Source organism: Telopea speciosissima, chromosome 5 (genome assembly GCF_018873765.1).
Source record: "Telopea speciosissima isolate NSW1024214 ecotype Mountain lineage chromosome 5, Tspe_v1, whole genome shotgun sequence".
Classification (NCBI taxonomy): Eukaryota; Viridiplantae; Streptophyta; class Magnoliopsida; order Proteales; family Proteaceae; genus Telopea; species Telopea speciosissima.
Genome location: NC_057920.1, coordinates 69,463,134 through 69,482,329, shown reverse-complemented (window position 1 = coordinate 69,482,329; position 19,196 = coordinate 69,463,134). Strand labels below are relative to the sequence as shown.

The window sequence follows — 19,196 nt, the reverse complement described above, 5'->3', positions numbered from 1 at the left end:
GCTTGGTTTGATTTGGTTACAATTCCAATTTAATTCTACAATACAGTTTCAATTTGATTCTACAATACGGTTCCATTAGGCTTATTGATATTAGATGGAAGTTGTAGTCGATAAGAACAAATGTAAAATCGTAGAAGGCAAGCACAGAGACAGAGAGAAAGCTAGAGAATACAGAACGACCTTCGTAGTGATTTGAGTACAATTTTGTACTTCGCGGCACAACATAACAGAATGAGGCAATCGAATTAGGCAGGAGTTGGAGTCTTGGACTATTGAAGGAGTGACCAAGTGACACAAAACAACTCTATAACACATGCAAATCACACAAAGACGTTTTCACTCTCACATTGACCTTACTAGCGCAGAGTTGTAAAAGTAAAACTCTTGAAGACTTGAACTATAAGTTAAAGTGAAACTGTAAAATAATAAAGGGGAAATACAAAAGCTCATATAAGGTTTTGGATTTAAGTGGGTTATTCGGTTCGATTTGTTTTTTTGAACTAAAACCGTAATCAAACTGAACCAAAATAAATACTCGTATACTAGAACCAAAACCAAACCAAAAATTCAATTCGGTATTCAATTCTGGTTTGGTTTTGACATCCTTACCCAGTTCACAACCAAGGAAACAGAATCTAGAAGAGTACTTTGAAAAATATTAGAACATAAGAGGATATTTATGAAACCAAAAGAAAAGTGACCTATTTCGTTTTTTTGGCTGCAAATCCAGATAGCAGGAACATTCCAGCAACCTGGGTAGCAGCAAATTTTTTTCCAAAACGACCACCCAACAAAATTGAAGACTGATTTAAAAAATACTAGATCCTAGAAGGGTATTTATGAAACCAAAAGAAAAATGAATTATTTCTTCTTTTTTTGGAGTGGCTGCAAAATTTTTTCCAAGACAACCACCCAAGAAAATTGATGTGACTATTCCAACCACCAAACGGGCCATGTTAGAATTTTTTTATTTTTATTTTTTTGTGATGAAAAGGGCCATGTTAGACTTTTACAAGGCAAAAGAGAAAAAATAAACTCACCCCCCTGCCTTTGTGATTTAAGTATTGGAAAGCTACAACTAGAGTTAGGGTTTCCTGTTAACAAAAAAAAAAGAGTTAGGGTTTCCACTAGTAAGTAGGGCTTCTAAGAAAAATGGGGGCTTTCATACTCATCGAACTTGGTCATGGATGGTCTTCGGTAGGCCCACTTAATAATTCTGTGTTTTTTTTTGAGCCCCACTTAATAATTCAAAAGAAAAATTTTTATGGTTTATAATATTTTGGGGTGGCCAATAAATTTAGTAGAAAGTGGGAGTAGAGTTCACCTACTCTTTTTTATTGATAAATAGGGTTCACCTACTTAGCTAAATATCTAATGTTATTATTACTTTGCTCTTATTGAAGATGTCATCTTCAATAATGTTTTTGCTTACTATTCCCCATATTCATCCCATGACACAAAAAACCCATGGGTAATGGATTCTCTATTTACTATGGGTATGGCATGGCATTACGGGAAACTGCCTCCTTAATTTTATGGCTTATAATTTAATTTAGAAAAAGATTTTTTATGGTCTTGCATGTTTAGGAAAATTTTATAGTCTTGTGTACTTTTTGTGTGGTATAGAAATTTTTTTTTTTTGATGAAAATATAGAGATTGATATTAATTAAAGAGATGGCAAAGCAGTACATTCTTTAAAGACATAAGGAACATTAGTGCGACCGGCATATTGAACAAAAGATCTGAACCAGGTAGTAAAATAGGGTGTGTCACGGGCCGAAAAGGGACATCTTTACCCCATCCAAAATCTGCAAAAAATATGTAGTAATTTCAAAAGGCCGAGGAGAATGGGATGGAGTTGGAAGAAGTCCAGGTAGCACCTTGTTGGAGCACCAAACTTCTTTCAGCTTCATACCTCTCAATGCGGTGCAATCAAAATCGTTGATGATTTCAAACAACTTTGGTTCCAATTCATGATTAGTTTTAATCGAACTTGCAGTCAACAAAATGAATTTGCCACCTAACAAAATGCCAAAAACCCATCCAGAACATCTTATATCTCTAGAATCAAACCCTGCGCATAACAAAATAAGAAAGTCTAGAGTAGGTAAATCAAGCCTAGTTGTATCAGTTATAGACTCGGTAGTAGGCAAAAGTGCATCCAAATTAGAAGGAGGGGGGTAACATTGAGATCTAACATCCATTGTTCTATCCTTCTTAACACAAGATAAGGATTAGACTTAACAGAATTAAAAACACAATTGTTTCTAGTATTTCAAATAAAATAACATATAATAATAAAAATAGAAAAAAAACACCAAATGAGAGAAGGCCTATCAAGCTTGTGACTTAGGAGGGTAGAAATGTAGAAATGTCTCAAGGAGGAGAATGATATGAATTCTATCCTCAAACCCAAAGGACCAGCTGCACAGATATGTTTAACCCAATCACAAGAGAAGAAGATATGCCAGAAGGTCTCAATACAAAAGATAGGACATCATGCCAAAATTTTCAAGTCCAAATTTAACCATGTAACCTAAATGTAAATGGTATATCTCTTCATGAATTTCCATGCATCTTTTGGTTGTCTATATATATTTTTGTTCAATCGTTTGATATTGGGAAGCGCCTCTTGGCGTGGTTGGTAGCTTCCAGTGCAGTAGAGTGCTGGCCAAAGTCCAAGGAAAGGTCATCGTTTCGACTATCCCTACTTTCCATCTGATAGATAAACGTCTTGTTATTCTCCCCAGATTGTATGGCCCCTGCATCTAGGAACAGGGAGGGTGGAATGACTACCTCGTCTCCAGTCGAGAGCCCACCCTTGTTGGACACTTATGTTCACACTCCCACTGGACCCCACACTAGCGCATGAGTCAACAATCTAGAAGCCTTCTTTTTCCCTAATAATGATAAGGGCAAGAGATTGTTTCTTGGTGGCATAGCCCCTACACCATCGTCGGGCCCAATGAGAGCACACGCAAGGGCATATACATGGATGAAATTATTATTTTTTAATTCATGGGGGGAGGGGTGGGGTGGTAATTTCATGCATTCTATGTCTGGACTTAGGCTCCATGTGACCAGGTAACATTCTTTTTCTTTAATAATAGAGGGTGCAACGGTAAGGTTGCTCCATTGTGACCTAGTAGTTGCGGGGTTCAAGTCGAGTAAAAACTTCTTTGTGAAATCAGGATAAGGTTGCCAACATTATGACTCTCCTCAGACAATATAGTGGCAGAAGCCTCGTGCTTTGGGTACTCCTGAAAAGAATTTGAAAGGCATGTAGTCTTACACCGAAGTACAGAAAGACACGAAATGACCACCTCCCCACCATGAAAGGCGGAATCCTACCCCCTATTGATGCATCTGTGCATGTTCCCATTGGCCCCCACATTGGCGCAAAGGCCACACTACCTTTCAGGGAACCTTCTATCATATAGAAATTACTGAAATTTCCTTCACCTATTTTGTCGGAGGAATATACTACCACTACCATCAGTCCCAAAATAGATGGTTGAATTGTTTATGATGATATACGAGTTCAATCATTAAGGTCATATCACTATCACTGGTGGTGAGTAGATTCTTCCTTCCCTCTAGGAAATGTGGCTTTCAATAAAGAGAATTTTTTAATAAATTAAAAAAAATGGATAAATGATTTGCTCAACGTTAGTTTAATTTCAAAATTGCATGCTGGCATCCCTCTAAAATGTTTCATGCCACCCTTATTTTGAATGCTCCTCTTCCAAGGCATTTACCTAAAAAGACAAAAAAATAAAAAATAAAAAAAAGGAAAAAGAAACTGCACACTACCCGTGTAGCAAACCATCTCCCAAAAAATTTGACAGCAGACACTATCATTTACCGCTAAGAGGTATTGAGAGGGTTCAACTGGTTTGAAGACATAGAACCCTATGAAGGACAGAGTCTGTGCTAAACTTTTTACCATTTTCATGGAAGCACATTGTTTAAGTCTACTGGAGCCAATCCGTCTGGTTTAGAGTCTGTTCTACCTCCCACAAGAAGACTTCTGTTGAAGATGGGTAAAGATGGTTTTTGGAACTGAGGAAGGGCTAAGGATGGGTAGGTATGGGTCCGTAACAGAGGAAGAAGAAAGGCCTATCTTTGGATTCATATCGGTTTGTTTAAAAATATCCATTTATAGGTGTTGAAAATTCTTAAATTCTGCAATTTATACGAATTACAAAGAATTAAATTGTCTATTAATTACCATCCAAAGATTTTTTTCCCCTGGCAATAGAGCATTAACAGGGGATTTCAAATATTACAGATCAATGTTACAAGATTTTACACTCAAAACACAATAGTTAATGCAACAAACTTAGTTATACAGTGGATTACCTATCAATAAAAACTAAGAGAATCTATGAAAGAATGAAAGGCTCACTTGGATTGCTATACTTCATTGCCGGGTTGGAGTCATAGACCTTTAGAGAGACAGATTCTGCAACCGATGATAACCGCTCCTAAGATAACTCCAACCAGAGACATCAGAAAAACCTTTTGAAAGACCAAAAGATGTGCCATCAATGGCTGTTCTTAGACCAATCGGCGTCAGCTCTGGCAGAGAAACCTCCCCATCCAAATAGCGCAGGACTTGTCTCATATGTGGCCTTTCAGTTGGAATGGGGTGAGAGCAAAGCAATCCAAGTTTTAACACCAACTCCATTTCTTCCACTTCATAATTCATCCTCAATTTGGGATCAACAGCTTCAAGAATGGTGCCCTTACTCCAACACGAGATCACCCAATCCACCAGCACTATACACTCTTCAGATGCTTCTGTTTCTATGGGTTTCCTACCACAAGCAACTTCAAGCAAAAAAGCCCCAAATGCAAACACATCCACACTTGGATTTGTTTTCCCAGTTCTACAAAATTCAGGTGCAAGATAACCAAGTGTTCCTACTACATGGGTTGTTTGAGGGTCAGTTCCATGATCATATAATCTTGCAAGTCCAAAGTCTCCTAATCTTCCGTTGAGATCCTTGTCTAATAAGACATTACTGGACTTTACATCTCTATGAACCACAACTTGTTCCCATTCTTCGTGCAAATAAAACAACGCCGCTGCAACGTTTTTGATGATTCGAAATCTTTGACACCAACTCAGTGTCTTTGTTGTTGTTTGATCAAAAATGAATTTGTCAAGACTCCCATTGGGCATGAAATCGTAGACTAGTAGGAGCTCTCCCTTGCGACGGCAATAGCCCAACAGTGTCACTATGCTCCGATGCCTCAATTTACCGATGCTGACGATCTCAGCAATGAATTCTCTCTCCCCTTGTTTTGATGTGTGGGAGACTCGCTTCACTGCAACCTCTGTCTTGGTTGTGGGCAATACACCTTTGTAGACTCTACCAAATCCACCAGTTCCAAGAAGCTCCTTGTCCTTGAACCCTTTGGTGGCGATGTATAGATCTTTATATTTGAACCTGTGAGGTTCATAATCGAGTTCCCAATCTTCGAGCACTTCGGCAAACTTGTTCTTCCTTTTCACTATAAATAGGATGAGGAAGAAGATGGAGACAAACACTAAAGTAGCACCAATCACAGAAAATGCAACAATAATAAGCCTAGATCTCGTTTTATGTCCTTTTTGATGAGGAAGCTTAGGAAGTTGGGAGAGATTGATTTCTCTTGCTTCTCCACCATTCAATTTAAAACTCCATCCCAAAACATAATGGGATACTGGCAAGGCGTATGTAGCTGAGGAGAAGCCCACATACATGGGATCCAAAATGATCTGAGAAAGATCAATTTTCAAGGAGAAAAGTGGGATTGTTGGTCTAGGGATGTTAATAGGAGCTAAAGTCACATTGAGTTGCTTCTCTGCACCAGAATAATCCACCCAGAGTTGCAAGGGCTGTCCACTCGTGAGGGTTAGGTTCACATACCCGTTCTCTTTATCACTAAAGTAAGATGCAGGTGCAGATTGAAGAGATTTCAAGTCATTGATATCGATACCAACATGGTTTCCATCAATGTCATTGAACTCTGTGTTTTTGAGGCAATCCAGCTCGATTGCGATGAGATGGTTGGATGAATTGCCGATGTTGGTGGTGTTGAAGAGACCAACATAATTGCCTGGCAAAGCACCTGGGAATTCTTTTGAGGGTGAAATCACGAACGCCATTGCAGGGCCACCAAATCTTGTTGATTTCCATAAGGCAAATACAAAAGTAGTAGAGAAGGATAAAGCATCACCGGTAGATGAATTTCTGAAGTGAAGGGGATGAGGGTAGAAAGCATGACCCACCTCTTGATTAGTGGTGTTTACTACCATCAGGAGACCATTGTCTGTAATCTGTGCTAAACCATCCAAGCTCATGTTAACTCCTCGAAATCCATTGTAGGTGAAATCAACACCTTCTTCTTGTTGTGAAGTTGCAGATCTCCCAAGGAGAAGTAACCACCACACCACGAACTGGAAGAACATTTTCTATCACTTTTTCTTCTTCAGTCTTCCTAAAACTCAGCAACTCATTCATTGATTCATTTTCCACCCTTCAATGATTTTTCTTGTGGAAGTGGGAACTCAACATCATTGTTTAATTGATATTTTAAGAAACTTAGGACCAAGTTGAATTAAAAAGGTCTGAGTCGGTATTGTTTGTATCAACATCTTCGTGTAATTAGTGTTTCAGACTTTACCCAAAAATATAAAAAATAAAAAGTGTTTCTGTGACAAGCGATAAAGTTGGAAAAACGGTCAATGAAAGCAAGCCGACATTAATTAGTGACTTAGGGTGTCGCATAGTCATGTGTGGGTGGTCCCATGCCCCTTTCATATTCCCAACTGTATTATTGATTTGGGGCGATGTTCTCTGCACCGCAGCCCACGTGGCACAGACTACATCTACACACATGGGGTGAGGTAGATTTTTATCCTTGCAAGTGCCCCCGTGCACCATACTTGAGAAGTCAACTATCCACCAAAAAGAATTAGACTCTAAAATTAGACATATGGTTAATCTGGACACGTTTTCTCAATTCCAATGGTCAGAATGAATACAACATTTATTCCAAGTGGCAGAATAGATGCCTCATAACATTCCAATGACTAACAAACACTTGTGACAATAACAATTCAACTTTCTTTTTTATTTAGAGCTTTACATTTACTATTTTTAGTTTTGTATTTTTTTCCAATATAAGATAGTGAAGCTGGATCTTAAGATAGTTATCACAAGGTTGCAATAGAGCTGGGTTGAGCCGGGTTTTATAGAACCCTAGCTCAACCCTGAATCTCCTTAGCTGGGCCTAGTCCGATCCGACTCTGACTTAGGGCCTGAAAAATCCAACCCTGATCCATCCTTAGGGTCCGGTCGGGCTGATCCTGATTGGCCCTGATCATGGGGAGGGAAAAGAAATGCATGGGCTAAAATGGATCGGGATGAAAATTATCAATTTTACGTAAAATAACACTATAATAAAATGTATTATATCACCTATTATCTTCATATATAGTATATTATATAATAAAATTTGGGTGCCATTTAAAGTTTATAATATATATATATATATATATATATATATATATATTAATATTATATTAATATATATTTTATAGCATAACTTAAAAGAGGGTAGAGTTAGGCCAGGCTTAGCCCAAAGCCTCAACCCTGGCCCAACCCGACCCTGATTCAGGGTCAGAAATTTTCATCCCTAACCCGCCCTCAGGACCAAATATCTCAGCCCAGACCCTGTTTAGACTCAGGGTTGGTCAGGGCAGGTTCGGGTCGATAGGGCCAAACTTGCACCCCTAGTTATCACTATCCTTAATAAGGAATAACCAGAAAAGATTAGAGATCTGAAAAGCATCATTCAAAGAGTTTGAGCGTAAAACACAATTATGAACTGGACCATATTGGAAAGTCCAACCATCAAATCATTTAATCCTATGTTTAATGCTTTAATCAGATGGATTTTGTAAATCTAGGCAACTTAATGGTCAAAGCAATCGACCTCAGACCCATCCAGATGGAGTCTATTTCAACAAAAGGGGTGAGAGCACTATTTTGTTGTGAATGGCCTTGAACGCAGGCTAACAGTGATTTGTGACTTTGCGACAATAATTATTATCCGATTATTATGACTCTTCGTTTGACTCCTAAAACCTAGTTTGAAATTTGAAGAACTCGAATCTCCAAAGGAATACAGGTTGGCCAATCAAATTTTGATTCAAAGCTATGCTTTTAAAACTTGAAACTGGTTGCAGAGGACCTGTTTTCATTGCTTCCAATTCGATTCTAAAATGGGTTGAGGATTGGTAAGACTTGGTAAGAATCATTTATTAGATTTGCCGTGAATCATCCACACTGGACCAGACTCAGTATGTATAGAATCAGATTTAATTGGAATCGCCCCAGTCAATATCAAGATGACTCGGTCGCTTCAACCATTTCTAACCAGCAAGTTCTAAAGAGAACCGTAGGGGTGATTCGTGCACATACCTGGATCTGGAAGGTAAGCAATAGAAAATCATTCCCACCTGTCTCTATAGAAAATAAGTATTTCGAGAGAATACAAGAGGAGATCCGTGAGTGACTCCACAACCTGGTAGTTGATGTGCTAATTGTAGAAACGTGACCATGTGAAAGTTCTTGATTTGCTGCCTCTAACTCATCACACAGCCAGGAAACAGGGATACACAGTGCGGCCATATCATAATTCATAAATGCATAAATGCAGATCCCAGGCCATACCATACCAAACGAGACATAGACAGTGCGGCTTATGGGTGCAACCTAATTGGGCTGGGCTGGGCTGGGCCAGATTTTTTGAAACTACAGCCCTTCCAGGCACAACCCAACTCAGCCCAACCTTGATTGACCCTGATTGGGCCCCTGTTGGGTGGGTTGGCCTTGATTGAACTTGACAGACTCTATTTTGGTCATTTTATTCCTACATAAGGTCGGGTTAACCATGTTTTGACCATACGTGATTATATATTGGAAAGAGAACGCAACCTTTTTTCATTCTTTGCTCTTTCTTTATGCTTAATGCTTCATTTCATCTGGTTATTCATTCAATCCACAATCTCAGAGAGAAATAGAGCAGCTCCCGCTAAGGGATGGAACCGCGCAGGATTGAGTTAACCATGTTTTGACCATACGCGGTTATAACACTGTAATCCGTGTCACATCACTGAAGGTGTCTTGCTACACTATTACACTGCTGGACATGCCTATACTCACTCATAGCCATCTACTGCTCCTCGGCTACCTATACTCCACTAAGATGCATTGTATTGACAACTAACACTACACATGCATTGTGTTGACAACAATGACAACCAACACACAGACACTGTCATGTACACTGTGTGTTGGACAAGAGTCTCTTCTATCTCCCACAGGAAAGATTTCTACTGTTGAGAAAGGTCAAAGGAGAAGAAAGGCATATCCTTGAAACAGATGATTCAGAGCGGTTTGTTTAACAATACCGATTTATAGTTGCTGAGGTCTCTTACATTCTACAATCTATAGGAGTTGCAAAGAATTAATTAAATTGTCTATCAGCATCCCAAGATCCCCCCCCCACCCCACCGGGGAGTGCAGATCGTGTCTTTGTACAAGTACCCTCCAAGGCCCTCCAGGGCCAGTATATGGAATCCACAGTGGGACCCACAGGCGAAATGGATTCTATGTGAGTGCCCTTGGAGGGCCTTGGACGGTACTTATACAAAGACACGATCCGGTCTCCCCCACCGGGGACAATTAGCCATCTAACGTATATGCCAAAAGTTACTAGCTATTCAGTAAGGAATTTCAAGTATGTTACAAGCATTTATATGACCCTAAACTTTGTTGATCTAAACATTAAATTTACCCTTGAGATAACATTCAAATAAAACAAAAATATAACAATGACTGCGACAAACTTAACAATGGAGCTAGGTACCACTTATGAGTAAAAACTAAGTGAATTTATGAAAGAAAAGCCTTACTTGGGTTGCTACAAAAACTAAAATTCATTGGACTCATCGACCTCCAGAGAGTTTAGATTCTGCAATTGATGACAACTGAGTCATTGTGCTCTTCTTAGGATAAGGATGGCCAATACAGACATCACCAAAACTTGTTTGTAGACCAAGCAACGTCAGCTCTGGTAGAGGAACCTCCCCCTTCAAATAACGCATAACTTGTAGCATATGAGGCCTTGCAGTTGAAATAGAGTGAGAACAGAGCAATCCAAGTTTTAACACCAATTCCATTTTCTCCATTTCAAAATTCATCCCCAATTTTGGGTCCACAGTATCAAGAATCTTTCCCCTACTCCAACAGGAGATCACCCAATCCACCAGCACCATACGCTCTTCAGATTCTTCTTCTGGCTCTATGGGCCTCCTACCACAAGCAACTTCTAGCAAAAAAACCCCAAATGCAAACACATCCACACTTGGATTTGTTTTCCCAGTTCTACAAAGTTCTGGTGCAAGATAACCAAGTGTCCCCACTACATGAGTGGTTTGAGGGTCAGTTCCATGATCATATAATCTTGCAAGTCCAAAGTCTCCTAATCTTCCATTTAGCTCCTTATCTAATAAAACATTACTGGACTTCACATCTCTATGAATCACAACTTGTTCCCAATCTTCATGCAAATATAATAACGCGGATGCCACGTTTTTTATGATTCGAAATCTTTGACACCAATTCAGCATCGTCTCTGTAGTTGTTCGATCGAAAATGAATTTGTCAAGACTCCCGTTGGGCATGAATTCATAGACTAGGAGGAGCACTCTCTTACGACGACAATAGCCCAAGAGTGTTACTATGCTTCGATGCCTCAATTTACCGATGCTGACGATCTCAGCAATGAATTCTCTCTCCCCTTGTCTTGAATTGTGGGAGACTCGCTTCACTGCAACTTCTTTCTTGGTTGTGGGTAACACACCTCTGTACACCCTACCAAATCCACCAGTTCCAAGAAGCTCCTCGTCCCTGAACCCCTTGGTGGCGATGTAGAGATCTTTATATTTGAACCTGTAAGGTCCATAATCAAGTTCCCAATCTTCAAGCACTTCGGCAAACTTGTTCTTCCTTTTCACTATAAATTGGCTGATGAAGAAGGTGGAGATTAACACTAATAACGTAGCGCCTATGACAGAAAATACAACAATAAATAGCATAGGTGTCGTTTTATGTGTTTTATGATACGGAAGGTTAGGAAGTTGGGAGAGATTGAGTGGTCTTGCTTCCCCACCATTCAATTTAAAACTCCAACCCAAAACATAATGGGATACTGGCAAGTTGTATGTACCTGAGGAGAAGCCCACATACATGGGATCAATGATGAACTCAGAAAGATCAATTTTCAAGGACAAGAGTGGGATGGTTGGTTTAGGGACATCAATAGGAGCTAAAGTCACATCAAGTTGCTTCTCTGCACCATAATATTCCACCCAGAGTTGTAAGGGTTTTCCAGAGATGAGGGTTAGGTTCACATACCGATTCTGTTCATCACTAAAATAAGATGCAGGTGCAGATTGAAGAGATTTCAAGTCATTGATATCGATACCAACGTGGTTTGCATTGATGTCGTTGAACTCCCAATTTTTGAGGCAATCCAGTTCGATTGCGATGACATGGTTGGATGAATTTCCGATGTTGGTAGGGTTGAAGAGCCCAATATAATTGCCTGGGAAAGCACCTGGAAACTCTTTTGAGTGTGAAATCACGAACGCCATTGCTGGACCACCAAATTTTTGTTCTAATTGCCAGAAGGCAAATACAAAAGTTGTGGAGAAGGATAAAATATTACCGGTGGATGAATCCCTGAAGTGAAGTGGATCGTGGTAGAAAGCATGACCCACATGTTGATTAGTGGTGTTTACCAACATGAGGATGCCATTGTTTGTAATCTGGGCTAAGCCGTCCAAGCTCATATTAACTCCTCGGAATCCATTGTAGGTGAAATCAACAACTTCTTCTTGTTGTGATGCTACAGATGATGATCTCCAAAGGAGAAGAAACCAGTACACCATGAACTCGAGGAACATTGTCGTCTACCACTTTAGTCTTTCTTCAGTTTTTTTGATATTTACTTTAGTCTTTCTTCAGTTTTTTTTTTTTATAATAACTAATCTTTCTTCGGTCCCCTAAGAGTTATAAGTCATTCCTTCATTTCAAAAATTCCATTTTAAGATATTTTGTGAAAGTGGAATCGGCATTTAATCAACATCATTGACTTACCCAAAACAAAATTTAATCAACATCATTGTTTAATTAGTCTTTAATAAGAAACTTGTGACCAAGTTGCTGAAGTGATTTGTGACTTTAGTGTGTGGCACAAGCGAGGGTGGTGGTCCCATGCGTTGGGCTCCTTTGTAGTGTGACAGGGAGTGTAGCGCACATCCAACGGCCTATAGTGCTTGGGCATGCAACCCAACACCCTGCCTGTGTATTGGACTGCGTGGCAGGGTGTTAGGCTGCGTGCCCAAGCACTACAGGCCATTGAATGGTGCGCTGCAGAGGACCCAAGTCCATGGTCTCATGATTGTTCATATTCCCAAATGTATAAAATGTTTTTTTTTTCCCCTCTTGGTTATTTGATTCCAATACAAGGAATGGGTATTTGATTAAACTAAAGTAGGGATGTAAATGAATAGCCGAAATCCGTTTCTGTATCCGGGTAGAAAGCATGACCTACCTGTTGATTAGTGGTGTTTGCCAACATGAGGATGCCATTGTTTGTAATCTGGGCTAAGCCGTCCAAGCTCATATTAATTCCTCGAAATCCATTTTAGGTGAAATCAACAACTTCTTCTTGTTGTGATGCTACAGATGATGATCTCCGAAGGAGAAGAAACCAGTACACCATGAACTCGAGGAACATTGTCGTCTATCACTTTAGTCTTTCTTCAGTCGCCTTAGAGTGATAACTTATAAATCATTCATTCATTTCAAATTCCCTTTTAAGGGTTTTTTGTGACAGTGGAATCGGCATTTAATCAACATCATTGACTTATCAAAAAAAAAAAAAAAATTTTAATCAACATCATTGTTTAATTGGTCTTTAAAAAGAAACTTGTGACCAAGTTGCTGAAGTGATTTGTGACTTTGGTGTGTGGGACAGAGCGAGGGTGGTGGTCCCATGGCCGTTTCATATTATCAAATGTACAAAATGTATTTTTTTTTTCTTTTTATTATTGGTTATTTGTCTCCAATACAAGGAGGGATATTTGATTAAACAAAAGTCTCAAATTTGATATATGGCTAATTTAGATCATGTTTTTTCTATCCAATCATCCGAATGAGCATATTATCTGTCCACGTAACTGAATAGGTGTCTTGTGACATTTGGATAACTAACAAACCCTTGTGATAATAATAATTTCATTTCCTTATAATTAGGTTTTTTTTTTGTGAGGAGAGAGAAATCCAAGATTAGATGAGGGACAAGAGGTCTCGAACTTAAAACTTCTTGGGGGCTAGTATCTATTGCACTAGCTTCAACACAGGGCGCAACTGATCTTGACTTTCTTTATTTAGAGATGAAAGAATGCCACCTGATCATGCAACGCACACCACCCCTGCGCTTAGACATAATGGCACTTGAAATGGCCACCGCACCCCATTGGAAAGATGGAAAAGACCAGGGGTGCGGTGGTCATTTCACGTACCCTGTGTCTGGGTGTAAGAGCAGCGTGTGCTGCATGACCGGGTGGCGTTCTCTTTCCCATGACATAAATAAAAAAAAAAAGGCAAGAGATCGCTACCTGGTTGCATAGCCCTTGCACCAACTCGAGGGGGGGGGCAATGAATGCGCATAAAGACATCAACATGGATGAGATTTTTTTATCTCGTAGGGGTAAGGTGGTAGTTTCGCACACTCGTATATCTGGGCACAAGATCCAAGTGACCAAGCATCCCTCTTTTTCTCATGAAAAGAGAGAAAGAACACTACCAAGCTGTGTGGCGTACGCTAGCATCTCCTTGTGTCAATCTTTCTCCCATAAAAGAAATGGAGAAAAGAATGATGCTTGGTTGTCTGGCCCTTGTGTCCAAACACACGATTACATGAATTTTCTACAAAAAAAATAAAAAGGATTACTCAAATTTACCACTCTGCCCCGTGAAATAAAATCTCTCATCCATATTGATGCCCCAATGCATTCTCTCATTACCCTAAAAAAATTTCATGATAATTACTGCAGGTTTCACTATTAACATAGAATATCATTGATCTCCTTCTAGAAATTTTGTCAGTATTCTTTCTGCCAACATCTTGATTTAATTGGTTTTTTAGAAACTTGGTTTTTTATTTTTTTTTGGGTGGGGGGGGGGGGGGTGATGAGTCATAGATCTCCTAACCAACCAGAGGTCACCACGTGGATGTGCTGAGACCAAATCCCAGGTCCGAGCCGAGCCGTCCGAGGCCGGGCCGAACCGTTCACCTGGAGAGATTCGACATTTCATTTCTCGCCTGGCCGAGCACGCGGTGTGCGGCTCTACACCGGGCGCAAAGCAAGAAAACGATCTCCCCAACGTGGCCGAGGCTCAGGCCTGCCAAGCCTTGAGCTGAGCCCACACAAGTCAGCCATAGACAGAGTGCCACGACTCGGTCGAGCTCCCGCATGACCGGAGGAAATTTACATGCCACATACGCCGAGGCTGAGGCCGAGCACTAAGGCCACAGCCTCCCGGAGTTGAGCACCGAGGTCACGGCCGCCCGAGGTCGAGCACTGAGGCCATGGCCGCCCAGGGCCGAGCCCTCCATAGAAGCTACCATAACGCCCCATCAGGGATCGCGGTGCCACGACAGCACAACCCGAGAATGACGGGATAAGGATTAAGCCACGATCCCACGAGATCCCGAATCGCTCTCCAATAAGGACTCTTACCTTAGTGAGAGTCTGACCCCGAAAATGACTCTCCACTCCGCTCCGCGTGGAAGAGTCCTACCAATAGAGGACTCTTACCATACAAGAACTCCTCCAACCGTCTCACCCCATTCTATAAATACTCAGGTATGGAACTCAAACGCTCATCTCACTTCTCTCTAAGCTGTTACGCAGTTGCACTGGAGACCTGACTTGAGCATCAAAGAATCCTAGGCCGGAGCCACATCGACTCTCTTGCGCTCATTCTATTTTTGCAGGCTCACCCGTGGGCGAACCGGACGACAGAGGTTTTGACACGCAACAGGGGATAACATTTTTAAAAATTTAGGATCAAGTTGAATGAATGGTCTTTGAAGGGAGGGTGAGAGTGATTTGTGACCTAAATCTGTTCCAATAATTATTACCGCATTATTCTGAGTCTTCGTTTGACTCTAATAATACTACTTTGAAATTTGAACAACTTGGGAAACTAAGACCGTCGACGCAACTGAATTTTCTAACCCATGCTTAAATTCTCTATTCAGAAGGTGGACTTGAGATACTTCCGGTCATGTTTTTTTTTACTAAAATTATCTAATTGAATTGCGACGCCGACGCCGACGGCGATGGCAACGGAAACAACGACCAAACAACAAACGATGCCTTGTGAGTCAGGTAAAATTGGTGGCCGGGACTTCTAAGTTTGGATCCTTGGTCAACAGATTATTTTCAATAATCAACGGAATATTATTTTCTAAATGGAAGAAGAATGCAATCGGTCGACACGCCGCCTCTAAACCTTGACACAGGGATGTGTGAAATGACAAGCACCCCTGGTCATTTACTGGGTTCAAGCGGGTGCAACAGTCATTTTACTTGTCCGTATCAGGGCGTAGGAACGACGTGTGCTGCACAACCGAGTGGTTTTCTCCTTCCCTTTCAAAATATTAGAGCATTGATTAGTTCAGGCAGGCGAATCCTGAGTTGTTGGGAAATTGGCTTTCACTACTCAACAATTTTTGGAATATTAGAGCATTGGTAAAATAAAAACAAAATTGTGCATTTAGAAAATTATCAAAATACTCCAATATGCAATTCTAGCCTAATTAACAAGTGAAAAAACATAAAAAGCCAAATGAAAATGAATAATATAAAAATCCACAGATAAAAACCATGAAAACATCATGAGAGACCCATATCAAATGAAAAAAAAAAAAACAATTGAAGAAGAAAAGCGTGAAATATGTCAACGGAACATGAAAAATAAAAAAAAAAAAAAGGGAAAAAGCCATAAAAAAAAATCCCAAAAAGTCATAGATGGAAATTAGACGAACTCACTAACTTAATATACCAAAAAGCCCCATCGTAAACTATACGAACACCATGTCACAACTTCCTCACAAACAGACAACGATGACATACCCTCAGTTTTCGGAGGATATCTTACAATACAATGGATGAAATTGAGTGACGTAAAAAAACAAGAAAAGAAGGAAACTTGGCTTCAAAACTCGTGAAGAATGTAGGACGTTGGAGAAGGTTAGGCTCAGTTTTGCATGAGTTTAAGTTTACACAACAAATGAAGAAATTGCAAAACAAGAAGATAATCTCTTTATTTCTCTCTTAGGGACTCTTAGTAAAGACTAAGATCTTTTCTTGAGATGCTCAAAACATGAGTCACTGGGGAGCAAAAACATGAAACCTATTAGTTAGAATATTCTCCTTAAATTTTCCATGGCTCTAATAAGAGGGGGGTAGATCCCACCAGGGGCAGTGTGTTCGGATAGGAAGATGATCATTTCTGCCCTCTATGAGAGGAACCGGACGAACTGTACCAGACAAAGAACCTGAGAAGATAAAGATCCCACCAACAAGTCCTATGACTTATTGAAACAATACCGTTTTACAATACCGAAAAAATGAATCAGAAGAAACCACTTGGCTCCACCAATTAAGGATAAAATACGATGAAGGGTCTTGACTCTCGAGTCTCGACCAAGAATCCTCATGACTCCATGGAAAACATTGGGAAAAATGGTAACCAGGGGAACCCTCAACAGCACCCTTGAGGCGAATTGGAAATGACCCTAGCACATTTTTTGGCTAGGCCTCAATCATCCCATTGTTTCGCAGCATTTGGCCCCATATATTGGGTTTTCATAACAAGATTCCAAATAGAGAGCTAGGATTGAAAGAATCCCCTTCTCTCCGATTCCATTGCATTTTCCATCAAATTTCAACTCTCACTACTTAGATGTCAATCTCTAGGTATTTAAAGGGGAAATTCCTATTTGGCCTTCATTGTTTTTTGCATTTTCATGTATGTTTTTTGCAAGTTTTGTTAATATTCCAAAAACTAGCTGTTACCGGCAGGAAATTTGAATTGGCAGACGTGCAATGAAAATTAGTCGACGTCAGCAAAGCTGCATTATATGTCACCCAGTGTTCGATGGGGATGATGACCCAAGTGCTTTTGGTTTCTCGGTAGTCCCTCAGATCGCGTCGGGGTCCTCTACTGCCGAGCTGCCCCTACTACCATGTGTGCCCCAAACACAGTAAGGTGGCAAAAAGACCGCATTACCCTTGCCTGAGCTAGGATAAGACGGTCTTTCCTCCTTGCTGTGTGTGGGGTGCACGGAAGTAGGGGCAACTCAGAAATAGAGGATCTAGGGATCCCCCTAAGGTCTAGTGGTGTAAGTTTGCCTCTATCGGTTTGAGCCCGCCCTGAGCCCGAACAGGGCTTGGGCTGGATTTTTCAACCCTAAGGACGGATTAGGATTGGGATTTTGAGGCCCGGAGTTAGGGTTGGGCTGGGCCAGGGTTGAGGCCTCGGGCTAAGCCTGACCCGACCCAACCCTATGTCAGGTTATGCTTTACAATTTAGTGTTTACATATCTAATTATCTATTGGTTTATCAAAAAAATAAAAGTCTAATTATCTATTGAATAAAAGTATTTAATATTTTAAGATTGACTAAGTTTTTAACCCAAAAAAAAAATTTAATGGTCAATTGAGTGTGAAACAAACCAAAACCCAATCACATGTTTCTCAAAATTTTAATGCATAGGAGGACGCAAATGGAAAAAACAAAAAAGAAGGGTCAATTAAGATCACAAAAATAGGGTCAATCAAGACCAACTCGGCCTACCCCAACCTAATTAGGATCAATCAGGGCCAGGCTGGGCTGGGATGGACTGAGCCCGATAGAATTGGGCCTGGGCTGAGATATCTCAACCCAACCTAAGACTGGGTTGGACTTGAGCTGAGCTAAGAGGACTTAGGGTTGGGCTGGGGTTTTAAAAAACCCACCCCAACCCGGCCCTGTTTCACCTCTACTCAGATCAGACTCTTTGATGGTGAGTTGTGTGTTGCTTACCGAAATCAGGGACTTTGGGAAGACTACAATACCTCAGTCATTAAGGTAGTTATCCGGTGGTTTTGTAAAACGCACTTAACTATCCCAATCTCATATGTTGATGTGGTAATATTGGTCACACAACTACGAACCTTTTCATTTGACCAAATTAATCAATTGATATACATCTATAAGAAAGTGTTTTTTTTGGATGGGATCTATAAAAAAGTTAGTGGTGTCTTAAATGAGTATAGACTGTTTTTGGTCATTGCAACATTAAACAATAAACAATTAAATTAAAGATAAATTACATCTGAAGTGCCTAAATTTGTGAAAAATAGGTTTTGGATACCTATTTATGTATCCTATAAAAGTACTTACTCAATATCTTTTGTCAATATGTTCAAATGTCCAAAATACCCTTACACACCACAAACCTATTTCCCGCCAAACCGTCACCTTCCTTCCCTCTCTCTCAAATAGAAGAACCCTTCAGTCTCTCTCTCCCTCTTACGATCTGTCGCCTTCCCTCACAAAATCCCACCTCTTAATATCTTCTTTCACGAAATTAGTCAAAAACATTTTTGGTTTCGCAATGGACCGACATTCCCACTCCCATTTGCAAATCCTAGCACTCATCCCACCTGGTTTCTCTCAGCGATTGACAGATGCTCCCACGAACATCCCCAAAGCCCTAGCACTCATCCCTAAGGCCACAAGTGCCACAAGTCTCTTTCTCTCTCTGCCCTATTCTATTCTCTCTTTTTTTTTTTTTGTTTTTTTTTTTTTAATGTTTAAAGGAGGCTGATTTGTAGAAGAGATGAGAAGGAAAAACAAACAGAGAATGGAAAGAGTCTGTTGAAAGAGGTGAGGGACATCCAACTCACAAGGTAGGAATAACCACAATGATATCCCTTGCCCATCCCTCTCTCTGTTTGGTTGTTCCTGATTGACCGTAGTGATATCCCAGGCTAATGCTCCACAGAGAA

The 19,196-nt window shown here is 40.3% G+C and overlaps 1 protein-coding gene across 1 annotated transcript; it reads right to left on the bottom strand.

Moving 5' to 3' along the window:
• Positions 1–4,451: 4,451 nt before the first annotated feature.
• On the bottom strand, positions 4,452–12,866 carry LOC122661399 (L-type lectin-domain containing receptor kinase IV.1-like). The gene is made up of 2 exons (XM_043856781.1): positions 12,680–12,866; positions 4,452–6,281 (listed from the first exon to the last, which is right to left on the bottom strand). The coding sequence occupies exons 1-2, from the start codon at positions 12,749–12,751 to the stop codon at positions 4,452–4,454; spliced, it is 1,902 nt and encodes a 633-aa protein (XP_043712716.1). The 5' UTR covers positions 12,752–12,866.
• Between the last annotated feature and the right edge of the window lie 6,330 nt (positions 12,867–19,196).